The 14,169-nt window shown below is 34.1% G+C and overlaps 2 protein-coding genes across 2 annotated transcripts in view; one reads left to right on the top strand and one right to left on the bottom strand.

Moving 5' to 3' along the window:
- Positions 1-5,935: 5,935 nt before the first annotated feature.
- Positions 5,936-14,169, top strand: part of LOC111715379 (uncharacterized) — an 11,073-nt gene continuing 2,839 nt past the window's right edge. Inside the window, exons 1-3 of the mRNA XM_023490688.1 lie at positions 5,936-6,025; positions 7,177-7,223; positions 8,230-8,335. Coding sequence (XP_023346456.1) covers positions 5,953-6,025; positions 7,177-7,223; positions 8,230-8,335 — 226 coding nt within the window. The 5' untranslated portion in view covers positions 5,936-5,952. The remainder of the gene's footprint in view (positions 6,026-7,176; positions 7,224-8,229; positions 8,336-14,169) is intronic.
- LOC111715380 (uncharacterized) lies at positions 9,861-11,159 on the bottom strand. The gene is made up of 2 exons (XM_023490689.1): positions 11,105-11,159; positions 9,861-10,795 (listed from the first exon to the last, which is right to left on the bottom strand). Coding segments are annotated over exons 1-2 (837 nt in total). The 5' UTR covers positions 11,107-11,159; the 3' UTR covers positions 9,861-9,960.

Here is a 14,169-nt window from a genome sequence, read left to right as displayed (position 1 = left end):
TTACAATATTTAAGGATAGAAAAGAGCTGCATATAATAATTTTGTTGGAGACTTCTTGAGGAATATTATTTTCACTGGAGACTTCTGGAGGACTATTTATTCTCCTGGAGACTAAGGGAAAACCGTCCAGTGTAGTCTCCAGATCAATATTTCATTGGGAGTCTTCAGAAATATCAATATTCCTCCAGTAGTCTCCAGTAATATCAATATACCTCCAGTAGTCTCCAGTAATATCAATATACCTCCAGTAGTCTCCAGTAATATCAATATGAAATAAATATCGTAGTGAACCCTATATTTATAAACCTAAACCTAAACTACGTAAAATCTGTATTGCGATTAACCTAATTATTTATAAACCTATGTTCGGGATAGCTATATGTATCATTTCTGCACTAGTTAATTCTATGAAAACCTATTTGTCCCTGTACTATAAAACTGTTAAATTAGTTAACCATGCACTTTTGCTTCATTAGGTATGTATACAATACACCTAGCTATTAATCTTGTGTAGAGAAGCAATACAGAGTTGTATCTGGGATACACATTAACCCTAAACAGGCTGGGGGGGGGGGCGTTTGGTGCCCCCTGTAGTTTTTTTTCCTAGCACTCTCGTTTTTTAGAGGCAAAACATCAAAATCCAATTTTGCCTTGTTTAATGATGAAAAGATATTTTGTGATTTCTTAAAAATAAAACTTGTCAAAATCTTTCCACATCGAAGAAAATGGTTAATTTTCTTAATTAGATTATTATTATTGCGCCTCTAAGCAAAAAATGTCACTAAATCTAAACCGTTAACAGGCTGTGGGGGGCGTTTCCTGTAGTTGTTCAGTCCCATTTCATTTTTGACACTATCACCGTGAAATTGTTTGACTTTTAATGAATAGTAATTCAAAGGATTTTTTGTAACAATTTTTTTTTACGTTATAGGGTAGAGTAAAAGGCGGAATTCTTGTCTGTGAAAAAAAAATCTGAAATAGCCCATAACTTTTTTGTGACTAAAGTTACAACCCTCCTTAGCACCCATCCTATTAAAGTTATTTTTTTTCTATGAGCTGACCTTGCAAAATTGGGCAATGAACATGCATTTCAACCCTAAGGCCTTTTTCTAGGGGGGGGGGGACCCCCCAACCTTTATATGGTTAAAGATTACAGATAGCGTATGAGGGATACATATTAAAGATTACCAAGAATGTATCAGGGATATATATCAGGATTACAGAGAGTTGTATATCTGGGATACACATTTAAGATTACCGAGAGTGTATTAAGGATACATATCAAGGATTACAGAGAGTTGTATATCTGGGATACACGTTAAAGATTACCGAGAGTGTATTAAGGATACATATCAAGGATTACAGAGAGTTGTATCAGGGATACACGTTAAGGATTACAGAGAGTTGTATATCAGGGATACACGTTAAAGATTACCGAGAGTATATTAAGGACACATATCAAGGATTACAGAGAGTTGTATCAGGGATACATACTAAAAAATACAACAGCATCTTATCGGTATTGATAGAGATTGAGTACTATTAAGGAACGTAGAGTTTGTGATTGAGTTGTATCTTGTAAGACAGATACCTAAGGATACAGAAGGGTAAAACAGTATTGTTACAGACTTAAGATAACTTATTGAAGTAAGGCATTTGCTACACATATCAATATTCCTCTAGTAGTCTCCAATAAAATCAATATTCCTCCAGAAGTCTCCAAAAATATAAATATTTCTCCAGTAGTCTCCAGTAATATCAATATATAATATTCCTCTAGTAGTCTTCAGTCATATCTATATCCATATTTTAGTCTCCAGTAATATCAATATTCCTTCAGTACTAGTAGTCTTCAGTAAAATCGATATCCCTGCGCCGTCCTGTATTCTCTAGTAATATCAATATCCTTCAAGGAGTCTCCAGTAATATCAATATTTCTCCAGTAGTCTCCGGTGAAATCAATATCCCTCCAGTAGTCTCCAGTAAAATCATGATTCCTCTAGTAGTCTTCAATGAAATTGAAATGTCTCCAGTAGTCTCCAGTGAAATTAATATTTTTCCATAAGTCTTTAGTAAAATCAATATTTCTCCAGAAGTCTATAGTGAAATTAATATTTTTATCGTGTTCTCAAGTATACTTAATATTCCTCCACTATTTCAATATTGGGGGAGAAAAAAAATAAACTCCTGTAACTCATTGAAATCATCATTTATGTTTTCTTGTTTAGTTTTTTCTGTTTAGTGTCGCAACAATTTATTTTGTATTAGTGTGTAATATTAATATATGATGCAGGGTGTTTGTCTAATATTATACTATGGAACGACAAGTAAAAAAGGCGGGTCCTTATTGGTATTTATAGGTTCCTAGAAACATTTGGGTTAAGGACGCTTTGTGCCCCTATTCTAGTTTTAATTTTAGCATTTAAAGTTAAACAAATCGCCATGTTTCTGCTTTTAAATTAAAGGGATCTTTTAAAAAGTAAAATTTTTCTCAAAGAAAATTATCCAGTTTTGACAAGTCATAAAAACACACGGTTCAAAAAAAAAATTTAATTTTTTCTCAACATGCCTTCACTTTTGTGAATTTTGGCGAATTTAAAATTGGAAATTTTTCATCTAGGGAAAGTGGAAATCATAACTATTTTTAAGCCCTAACTTTTAAATCCATATTGATGTATTATATGTTAAAATTATTAGTGCAAAGTTGTAAACCTGTGAATATTCAAACTTTGACTTATTTGACTTATAGCAAAAAGTTTAAGAGGTTGACTACATTAGGCTGTTAAAATTGAACCTTAGAAATAAAAAATAAAAATGGAGTCACGTAATTATTAAAATAAATTAGGCAAAAATAGGAAAGAATCAAAAAGGAAGGCTAGAAACAGTTGATTTTCTGTAAATTTTCCTTTAACTTTTCGAATTTTTTGGCTAATTTTCCATTTTTTTTTGTTAGTTTCCCGTAAGTTTCTGTTCATTGACTAAACTTTGGGAAAACTTAGGATAAGAGAGGAGTAAAATAAAATAATGACTTAAAAATTCTTAAAAAACAAGATATTTTTACGTACTCCCAATACGGAGGTTGACATTAAGTTGGATTGATATTTCGTGTGTTTATATTCTTAAAATGCTTCCAGTCCCACTCATGGACTCAATGTGTAGAGACTTGGAAAATAGGCCTGAACCATGTTTAGGCCTCAGTTACGGATGTGCTTGCTTGTTACATTTAACCCCCCCCCCCCCTCCCTCTCGGCAACCCCTCCCTCTAGCATAAAGGAACTCAGCCTTGGCCACAAAATCTGAACCATATTTTTCAGTGACAATCCTTTAGAACTTTATTTGAGGAAAAAATTTGAGGACAATACCCCTTTTTTTAAATTTCAGAGGAATAACGAGGAAATATGTAATTATCATTTCTGCCCAACCTAGGCCCTGAGGGTCATTTTAAATTATGTTAGCAGTTCTCTGAACATTCTCTGAAAAAAGTTTAGGGAACAAAAATTTCAGAATTTGAAACTTAAAAGTTCTGTAAAAAAGCCCTACAAATAAAATTTTTTTTTAATAATCATATTATTGTAGGACTTTATATTATAGAACTTTTTCCGTGTTCCAGTACGATTTTGTACAAAAACGGGAAAAAAGTTTTAAAAACTAATAATTCTTAAATGGGCTTCAAGTTAATCAAATAAAACTATAGGGGAATATAGAACAGCCCCAGGGGCCTGCTTATATAATACCACTGTGATCAATAAGTTTCTAGAAGTCTCAGCTCTAATTTTTTTCTAAGTTCCCCATTCTTGGCCAGGTTGGCGTCAAGCAGCATGCTGTTGTGATGTAAGGAGTGTTCTCCTAAATGTGGATTTGCTTCGTTATCACAGCATAGGAATATCTAGAATATTGACCAGAGAAAAAGGACACCATCAAGACCCCGAAAATGGTCAAAAATATAGAAAATTGTTCAAACCATATAGGCAAGGGTTCTAGAAGTATGTTTGCCAGTCAGTATTATATGTGCCTTTAAATTCTAAACAAAGTTGTAAAGCAGGATTAAAAAATGACAAAAATGCGGGCAAAAATTCTCCAAAATCTTTGACATAGGACCAAAGGGATGACATTAAATATGTATCTCGTATGTAAATCAAGACCAGAAAACTCATCAAAATTCCTTCATACACTAAATACTTGATCTCTCTTTTCTTTTGGTGGTTCTTAAAGGGTCTAAAACAGACTTTGATCAAGTTTGAAACCATTTTAAGATTTTTCTTGCTGTGACGATGAAGCTGATATACTTCGGGAGAACGCTCATCACAATTACTACAAAGATCTGATTATAATCAACTGATCTGAAAAATAGTCCGGTATAAATATAGTGAACTTTCAAAAAAAAATGTCCGGGCTGAGACTTCTACATTCTACAAGTTACCCTAATTCTTTTTTAGCAAAACTTATTGACACACCTCGTAGATTGGCTTTTGTTGTCGTTATATATTTTACAATTATACATTTGTTCCTGGGATTAGAAAAAGTTTCCTGCGACTATATTGGCAGTCTCCATGCTAATTTAAGGAAAAAAAAGGTTAAAAAGAATTCAAAAACATAGCAGTTAGGTCTTTATTTCCAGTGACTTTTTTCCTAGGACTTGTTGACATTTTGTGAACAAACTTTAAATTTGTTGAAAGTTCGGTAACAAGATGTTGTTGAAAATTTGATTATGAACATTGAAAAATCTTTTCAGTACATCCATATTACTTCATAGACACTAAATGTAACGATCAAGATAAAAACTTGAAAGAAAAGATAAAAATTTAAATCTCTGCTAGAATGAACAGGAAACATTTTGCTGAGATTTTATCAATAAAATTCAAAGCGAGAAAGATCTGCAGCAGCAAACCTCAGCAAATTATATCCTAGACTTTATTCCGCGGGGTAGGGTAGGGTTAGAGCCAGGAACTTTATTCCGTAGGGTAGGGTAGGGGTAGAGCCAGGAACTTTATTCCGTAGGGTAGGGTAGGGTAGGGGTAGAGCCAGGACCTTAATACCGCAGGATAAGGTGGGTGTAAAGCCAGGAACTTTGTACTGCAGTGTAGGGTGGGGGTAGAGCCAGGAACTTTATACCGCAGGGTAGGGTAGGGGTAGAGATAGGAACTATATACCGCAGTGCAGAGTAGGGGTAGAGCCATGAACTTCATACCGTACTCGTAGGGTAGGGTAGGGGCAGAGGCCAGAATTTTATACTGCAATGGTAGGGTAGGGGTAGAGCCAGGAACTTTATACCGCAGGGTATGGTATGGGTAGAGCCAGGAACTTTATCCCGAAGGGTAGGGTAAGGGTAGAGCCAGGAACTTTATATCGCAGGGTAGGGTTGGGGTAGAGCCAGGAACTTTATACCGCAGGGTAGGGTAGGGGTAGAGCCAGAAACTTTATAACGCAAGGTATGGTATGGGTAGAGCCAGGAACTTTATCCCGAAGGGTAGGGTAGGTGTAGGGACAGAAAATTTGTACAGCAGGGTAGGGTATAAACGGAACTTTATACCGCAGGGAAGGGTAGGAGTAGAGCCAAGAACTTTAGAGTTGAGTACTTTTGAATAAATTAAAATTAAGTTGGTTTTGTTTTACTTTTATCCTATAAATGACACTTTTGAAAATAAAAGTTAACATGTTTTTTAAATATTAAAACGAATTATCGAATGTCTGTTTTAAGATATCTTTAACTCGATAAGAACTTGAGTTCACACTAATCCGTTCTTATTATAAAATCGCATCTCTGAGATAGGATTAAACATTTAATGACATTTCAAATTTTCCAAAATATACTTTTTATTTCAACTTTCTTTTATTTCAACTTTATATATAAAAATATTGTAACAGTATGAAGTAAAATGATTTTCCAAGAGAACTTCTAGTTTTGCGAAGTTTAATCTAATAATATTTATTTCAGAATATATTTGAGGAAAGATGGTTCTCCAGCTCCTTGCGGGTTTACCATCAATTCTTCTTCTTATCACACCAACCTTCGCCTTAAACGTCTGTAAGCTACTTTACACAAGATTTAAACATTTTAAAATATGAAATATAAAATATAAAAGAAAGAAAGAAATTTTCTGCCACAAACTCAAATGTTCTAATCCTAACATATATCTGTGCAAGCTGATGGTGTAAACCTTTGATATTTCAAACTCAGATCTTTTGGTCTAGAATAATTCAAAGTTTCAAATATCAAAAGTCTACGACTTTGGGTTGCCAAGATATACGGATAAGAAAATCAGAGTGGTAAAAACTTAGTTGCAATTTATCCTAAGGGGTACAAGAGCACGGTATATAGACGTATACAACTGACTTCGAATAGTCCAATGAAAATAAAATAAAGAAACATATGTCAATCGTGCAGTGTAAACAGACCCATATGTTTATTTTTTAGCTTCTAGTAAAACTATTTTCAATATAAAACATCAAGAACACATGAGAATTCTTAAATATCGAATTCCATTGTTTTATGTGATTTTAATAATAGTGTTTGTTTCTAGTATTTGTTTAAACACTTTTTAAAAAAGTAGTTTAACTTTCCATATTCAGTTCAACAAGTTCTCGCTTTTTATTGAATCTGGCCTCAGGATATTAAAGGGAGAGTTTGCGAAAAATGAAAATGGGGTAATACTGAATCATAATCAAACTCGCTAGTAGTTTTAGTTATGATCTATTTAAAATCTGAAATTTACGTATTGTAATATTTAAAGAATCAGTTAAATGATTAAATGGAATTTTACGTAAATATAATTGAACGTACATAGACGCAACAAAAGGAAGTAAAATTCGTAGCGTCGATCCGAATTTGATCAGGATTCAGCCTAATCCCCTTTTATTTTTCGCGAACACTCCCTTCGAGCTAACTATGAGAACTTTGTATATTTCAACCTGAGAACAAATGAAAGACAAAGAATAAACCCTAATTTGTGCCCCTTTCCCTCCATCCCCCCCCCTCCCACTGTTAATATTTTAAAACCTTAGAAGCTTTCATCCACCCTTTTTTTATAAATTTTTTTTTGCATGTGCTATGCTGATTTTTATACATTTTATTAAGTTGATTTGTTATTCTATGTTTGTTTAATTTAAAAAAGTGTTTTGTTTTTTTTAATTATTTTAACACAAAATAATCATATTTTTAACGTGTTCTATTTTAAGATGTTGTTTCCGATAAAAATAACTATATCGCTGACGACTCGACAAAGGTAAAATTTTGATAAATACAGTTTAAAATGGCACCCTTGTCATTTGTAGATTGAAAATACCGTTTGAAATTTCTTTTCATATTGACAGTCAATCTTGGTAATAAGTTTCAAAAGTATTTTATCCAAAACTTAATATGATCAAACATTAAAAGATAACGTCGTTTGTCTGACTCGAAACATTTTTATTTCTGTGAATTCCTTCATTGTTTCTTATGGAAATGCAAGAAATGCGCAGACATTTTTGCAGATAACCCACAAATGAAAATAGACAGTTTAAATAACCAGATATGGTTAGAGATCTAATTTATACTTGATCAGACAAAGCTTTTAACCTTATTTAGCCTGACGTCTGGTTTACTGACTGGCTCTATCTTCTTATTGTGGTACAAATCTGTAACATTTAATACGTTTTTGAAAAGCCCATAGGCTCTGCTTCAGTAATTTCCCAAAAAATGGCAAATTTTCAAAAATAGAAATAGTTTTTGCAAAATCAAGATATTAAGAAAAAATGTGCAAAAAATAATTGCGCAAATTGCAACAAATTATACATTTGACTCAAAATCAAATGTGCAAAATCATTTGCAAAATTCGTAAGCCCTAAATGCGCATTCAAGAAAAACTGAAAATGTGCAAATTCACTTTAAAGGCGTCTGTGAAAAATTTCTGTTTAAAAGTTGTGCAATATGCTTGCTTTTGTTGTTTCCTTTCCAAAGAGCTATAAAATGTTGAAATCCAATGACTGAAATTATAGGTCTATATTTAGATTTAGTCTGGTAAAGGTAGTATAAGGCATTTAGGGAGAACGCCTGAGGACTCAGACAGTAGGAATAAAATCATAAAATCCCAGCTTTAAGACTTAAGTGAGGGGCATATGCTTGTTAGAAAAGCCAGAAAATTTATTGCCCCCAACCCCCCGGTCAAATAGGGTTTAGGGTACCGTTGTAAATCGTGCATTTCCCTCTTTTGATGGATAGCCACTTTAAATAATGCTTACACTTCCTTTAAGGTTGCTTTTGATTATCTTGCCTCCCGTCCAACGGATCCTGTTACTATCAACGCAAAGAAGTTTTCCACTCTGGAAGGAACGGATCCTAAAGTTGTCATAGATAAAGGTGAAATCCCAACACTTGTCATAGATAAAGGTGAAATCCCAACACTTGTCATAGATAAAGGTGAAATCCCAACACTTGTCATGGATAAATATACAATCCAATAAAATGTCATAGAAAAGGGCAAAATTCAAAGCATGTCATAGTTAAATGTAAAATACAGAACATATCAGATTCAGGTAAAATCCCAAAAGTTTTCATTGATAAAGGTTTATTCCCCCAAAGAACTTGTAATAAATGATAGTAAAATTCCAATCTCGTCCTAACATAATCCCAAAGCATTTCATAAACAAAGAGGCAAATCAAAAACAAAACATAAAGGAAAACGTTTTATTTTTTAAATTTTTGTTATTTATTATAACGTCTGCAAGGCACTGCAACACACATAATACTTAAAAATTTTGTGTTTCTATTCCACAGTTTTTGGTCACCACTGTTCACCATTTCAGATATAAAATCATTTTTCGTTCCCCTAATTTTCCCGTGCTAATGTTTTTTTGTCCGCCCATATTTAACTTTATGTTATGATTATATGTAAATACTATCGCAAAAGTAATTATCTACTTATTGGGGAAAACATGAAAAACACTTTTTATTATTATTCTCGAACGAAAACAAGTATATTTTCTTGGACATGTTATATATTACCAAAACACTATCTAAAAAATTATACTTTCTGAGCAAATTTTTATATTGCTTTTCGGACCCCTTAAATAATAATGAGTAATGAAGATTTATTTGTCAAGATGGATGAATTTGTCAAAACGGTTGAAAATTGTCAATTTGATCGATAATTGTCAAAATGGTTAAAATTTGTCAATATGGTTGATAATTGTCAAAATGTTTAAAATTTGTCAATATGGTTGATAATTGTCAAAATGGTTAAAATTTGTCAATATGGTTGATAATTGTCAAAATGGTTAAAATTTGTCAATATGGTTAATAATTGTCAAAAGGGTTGAAATTTGTCAAATTCCTGTCAGATTTTCATAAAGAACCAGAGTTTTTGCCACAAATTTTAATCCCAATATTGCACAACCTGAGATGGAATTTAAAGAACTTGAGCCGCGGTTTAAATCCGCCAATTAAACCCCGGTTTAAAATAAGCGCCGGCGTAAATCTTGAAACATTTGATACAATTTTAAGTGGAACCAACCATATTTAATCCGCGGCTTAAATTTAAACCGCCGCTCAAATTCTTTAATTTCGGCCACTGATGGTTTAAATATTCTATATTATAAAGATTATTTAATCTAACAGAAATCATAGTTTTAAATGCCAAAGCTTTAAAAAGCAAGAAATAAGAATTAGAAAATTTTAGTTTGAGACAAAAACTTCCTTTTTACATCATACGTTCTAAAATTTGGGCAGCATTTTAAAAAGTTTATGTGATAATAAAATTTCCCCCAAAAAAAGAAACTCACAAAGACAATGATCTCTTATCAAAATTATTATAAAAGCACAAACAAAACCGATTTTTTGAATATTTTCTGTCTTATTCAAGTATATATTTCTATAAGTAAATAAATTTAAAAGAAAACCCGTTTATTTGAGAATTATTTAGTTAAAAAAAGAGATTGATTATTGTTTTTAAACGAAAATGTAAATCTGTCTAACGGCTTTACTGTTCAAAGCTTGGAGTCTCCCCAGAAGAAAACATCGATGAATTTAGCTTCAGGGCTGGCAGAGTGCTTCATTGCCTTAACAGACATAGCAGCAGCATCATACTTGTCAGTTGTGAAGGGGGAGGAGGGAACCTTTCCTGTCATCTTCTCCAGGTGATTGCTCATCAAGTTCTTCATGCATAAATACCTCTCTGCCTTCATGCAGCAGTGGAAGAATACCATACGGCGTCCATACTGTTGTTTAAAGTCATTCTTGTTGAAGGCAGACTGAGGGAAGCTCTGAGAAATATCATAGCATGTGTTCATCTCAGAACTTAGCTTCTGAAGGAAGACGGGATCTGAACCAGCCTTGCTGTTTCCAAACCTTTGCTGAATGAAGGAAGGGGAGAACATAGCTTTGTTAATTTCTCCGGCAGCGTCAAGTGCGCCAAGCTCTTGAAGGACACATGAAAGATTACCCAACTTGGTTCCCCAGGCATCATAAAGGTTGGAAAGAGCTTCTGCACTAACCTCAGCTTCTCTCTTCTTCCTTCCATACTGATACTGGTTATTCCAAACATAAGGTTGTGGTTGGTAGGAGTAGAGAGGACTTCGGAGGAACGCAGCGTTAATAGGATAGGGTAGAGATCCAGCTGCCAGTACTGGGGCAGATACTCCACATTTCTTCATGGCATCCATCTGCTGCTTTCCCCAGGCTTCAGCAAACTCATCTCCAAAGCATTGGCAGCAAAGGTTGTAGTTGTGGATCTTGGTCACCGTCTCATCGTCTATCTCATAGCCCTGTAGTTGACCTTGGACCACAGTGTAAAGGACTGTCAATACTACGACTTGACGGATCCTAAAAATAAATAGAATTTTCATCAGCTTTCTTTCTCCGGAATTGACAAGCTGTCTCATTTCTTTTTATATGACAGCTTGACTGTCTGACCTTGCAGGAGTGACGGAAAATAGAAAATAAAACTTTAATTTAAAATCCCAAATCAGACAATTCTAGAAAAAAAATAATGGTAAAGAAAAATTTAAAAAACTATCTAGCAAGTGTATATTTTATAAAATTAAGAAATTTGAAATTTGAAAAAATAAAATGAAAAAGTTTTCAACCCACAAATTTTGATTAATTTTCTAAAAATTTATTATAAGTTCTTACATGTTGTTGGTTTGTAGTGGTTAAACTGTCTGAATCTAGAATCGCTCCGGCGTGGTTTATATAGGCCGGAGAATTTATCATTAGCCCACCGTCATACCATTCATTTAGAAAATAACGCGGTAAGCTAGGTAGCATGTGTGGGGGGCAGGGGGTTGCAAAACCCCCCTAAGGCATCTGTAATTCATATTCAAAGCTGTTTTAGGTGAGCACACAAAAAATTTGACTCATCACAATTTAGTGGAAAACAAAGCAAAAATTCAGATCTTAAAACTTTAATGCTCAAGCGTTTTTCGTCACTGTGTGAATACAACATTGACTAATAATTGATATCATAAAGAGGGTACATTTTAGAAACAGAGACCCATCGAGAATCATGACAAAATATAAATGTTAACAATTAAAATTTTTTATTATGGTATACATGTGATTACAAGAAGGGAAACAATTTGTACAGGACCATTTAAAATCTCCCCCTTTCTACAGGACTATAGTGGGGTTTACATGGTCATTCTAAACCTCCCCCCTTTCTACAGAATTGATGGTGTTTACAGGACCAAACTGAACCTCCCCCTTTCACCAGGACCATTCTAAACCTCTTTTTTCTACAGATCTAGTAAGGTTTACAGGACCATTCTAAACCTCCCCTTTTCTACAGATCTAGTAAGGTTTACAGAACCATTATAAACCTACCCCTTTCTACAGAACTAGTAAGGTTTACAGGACCATTATAAACCTCCCCCTTTCTATAGGACTAGTAAGGTTTACAGGACCATTATAAACCTCCCACTTTCTACAGAACTAGTAAGGTTTACAAGACCATTATAAACCTACCCCTTTCTACAGAACTAGTAAGGTTTACATTATAAACCTCCCCCTTTCTATAGGACTAGTAAGGTTTACAGGACCATTATAAACCTCCCACTTTCTACAGAACTAGTAAGGTTTACAAGACCATTATAAACCTACCCCTTTCTACAGAACTAGTAAGGTTTACAGGACCATTATAAACCTCCCCCTTTCTACAGGACTATTAAGGTTTACAAGACCATAATAAACCTTCCCCCTTCTGCAGATCTAGTAGGTTTTACAGTACCATTTTACACCTACTCCTTTCTTCATAGTTAGTAGGGTGTATGGAGCCATTCTAAACCTCTTCCTTTCTACAGAACCAGTAGGGTTTACAGGGTCATTCTAAACCTCATTCTTTCTACAGGACTAATAGGGTTCACAGGGCCATTCTAAACTCCCCCTATTCTACAAGACTAGTAGGGTTTACAGGACCATTCTAAACTCACCCTGTTTTACAAGACTAGTAGGGTTTACAGGACCATTCTAAACTCACCCTATTCAGGACCATTCTAAACTCACCCTGTTCTACAAGACTTGTAGGGTTTACAGGACCATTCTAAACTCCCCTTATTCTACAAGACTAGTAGAGTTTACAGGACCATTCTAAACTCACCCTATTCTACAGGGCTAGTAGCGTTTACAGAACCATACTAAACACTCCGTATTCTACAAAACTAGTAGGGTTTACAGGACCATTCTAAAGACTCCGTATTCTACAGGGCTAGTTGGGTTTACAGGACCATTCTAAACTCTCCATATTATACAGGGCTAGTAGGGTTTACAGGACCATTCTATACACTCCGTATTCTACAGGGCTAGTAGGGTTTACAGGACCATTATAAACACTCCGTATTCTACAGGGCTAGTAGGGTTTAAAGGACCATTATAAACAGTCCGTATTCTACAAGACTAGTAGGGTTTACAGGACCATTCTAAACACTCCGTATTCTACAGGGCTAGTAGGGTTTACAGGACCATACTAAACACTACGTATATCTACAGGGCTAGTAGAGTTTAGTTCAACGCCCGACAAATAAAGCTGTACGATGATTAACGGAGACATCTATGACTCAGTCAAGTTCAAAATGTACGCACCAGCCTTTTTCCGGCGCTACTTCGCGCATTAATGCACCCTAAATTCCGCTGTGCGCGTAGAAATTACAGTTATCTAGAAATTTCGTTTTTTGTCTAAAAAGAAGAATATTGGATGAGGTTTTCTGTAATTGTCGATGATTTCATATTGGCTTCAAAAATAACAATTTTTGGGGGCATGCCGTTAGACATTTTGATGCTTTTCATAGCTTTTCCTTTTTCTTTTCTTTTTAAAGTTAAAAACAATGTTTAAGGAATCTATGTGGTAAAAAAAGGACTACAGACTTAACTTTAAATGACTTTCCATTTAATTATATTTAGAGTTATGTCCTAGTTTAAACCTTTTTTACTAATAAGCTTTTTTTTTAATCCAATTGAAAATTGATTCTTTATAATTGTGGTTACTTTAAACAAGTGACCATAGCGTCTTTATGCTACAGAGACAATGAAGGACATTGTCACAATTAAACATTTGCCAAGTTTGTAAATGACGGATCACTTTAAATTACAACTTTTGTCCCTTTAAACCAGGTAAAAACTTTTGCTAAAAATGCAAAATTTTCCACACATATTTTTTTTGAGAATTTTCGTTTTCTTTCACGAAAAAATGCGAATTTTTCAGGGAAACCAAAAATATTTGCGAAACTTTATTCCATTTTACTGGAAAGTTAGGACGAGTCCCTTTAAGCCTACCCGAAGTAAAGTTAGGATGAGTCCCTTTAAACATACTTGGTGAAAAGTTAGGACGAGTCCCTTTAAAACTACCCGAAGTAAAGTTAAGATAAGTCCCTTGAAACCTACCAGGAGTAAAGTTAGGATGAGTCCCTTTCAGCCTACCCGGAGTAAAGTTAGGCTGAGTCCCTTTAAGCCTACCCGATGTAAAGTTAGGATGAGTCCCTTTAAGCCTCATTAGAGGTCTAATATGAGACCATAGGAATAATAATACCCTTTCTTAAATGCATAGGATGCATAGATGCATAGTTTATATACATTTTATATATCGTTAACGTCATATATTCATATATACCATGAAGCATAGGATGCATAGATGCATAGACTTATATAAGAAATATATACAAGTTTATATATGGCTGCATAGGATGCATAGGATGCATAGATGCATA

Source organism: Eurytemora carolleeae, unplaced genomic scaffold (genome assembly GCF_000591075.1).
Source record: "Eurytemora carolleeae unplaced genomic scaffold, Eaff_2.0 scaffold1648, whole genome shotgun sequence".
Lineage (NCBI taxonomy): Eukaryota > Metazoa > Arthropoda > Copepoda > Calanoida > Temoridae > Eurytemora > Eurytemora carolleeae.
Note: the sequence above shows the minus strand (reverse complement) of the source record. Positions and strands in the feature narration are given on the sequence as shown.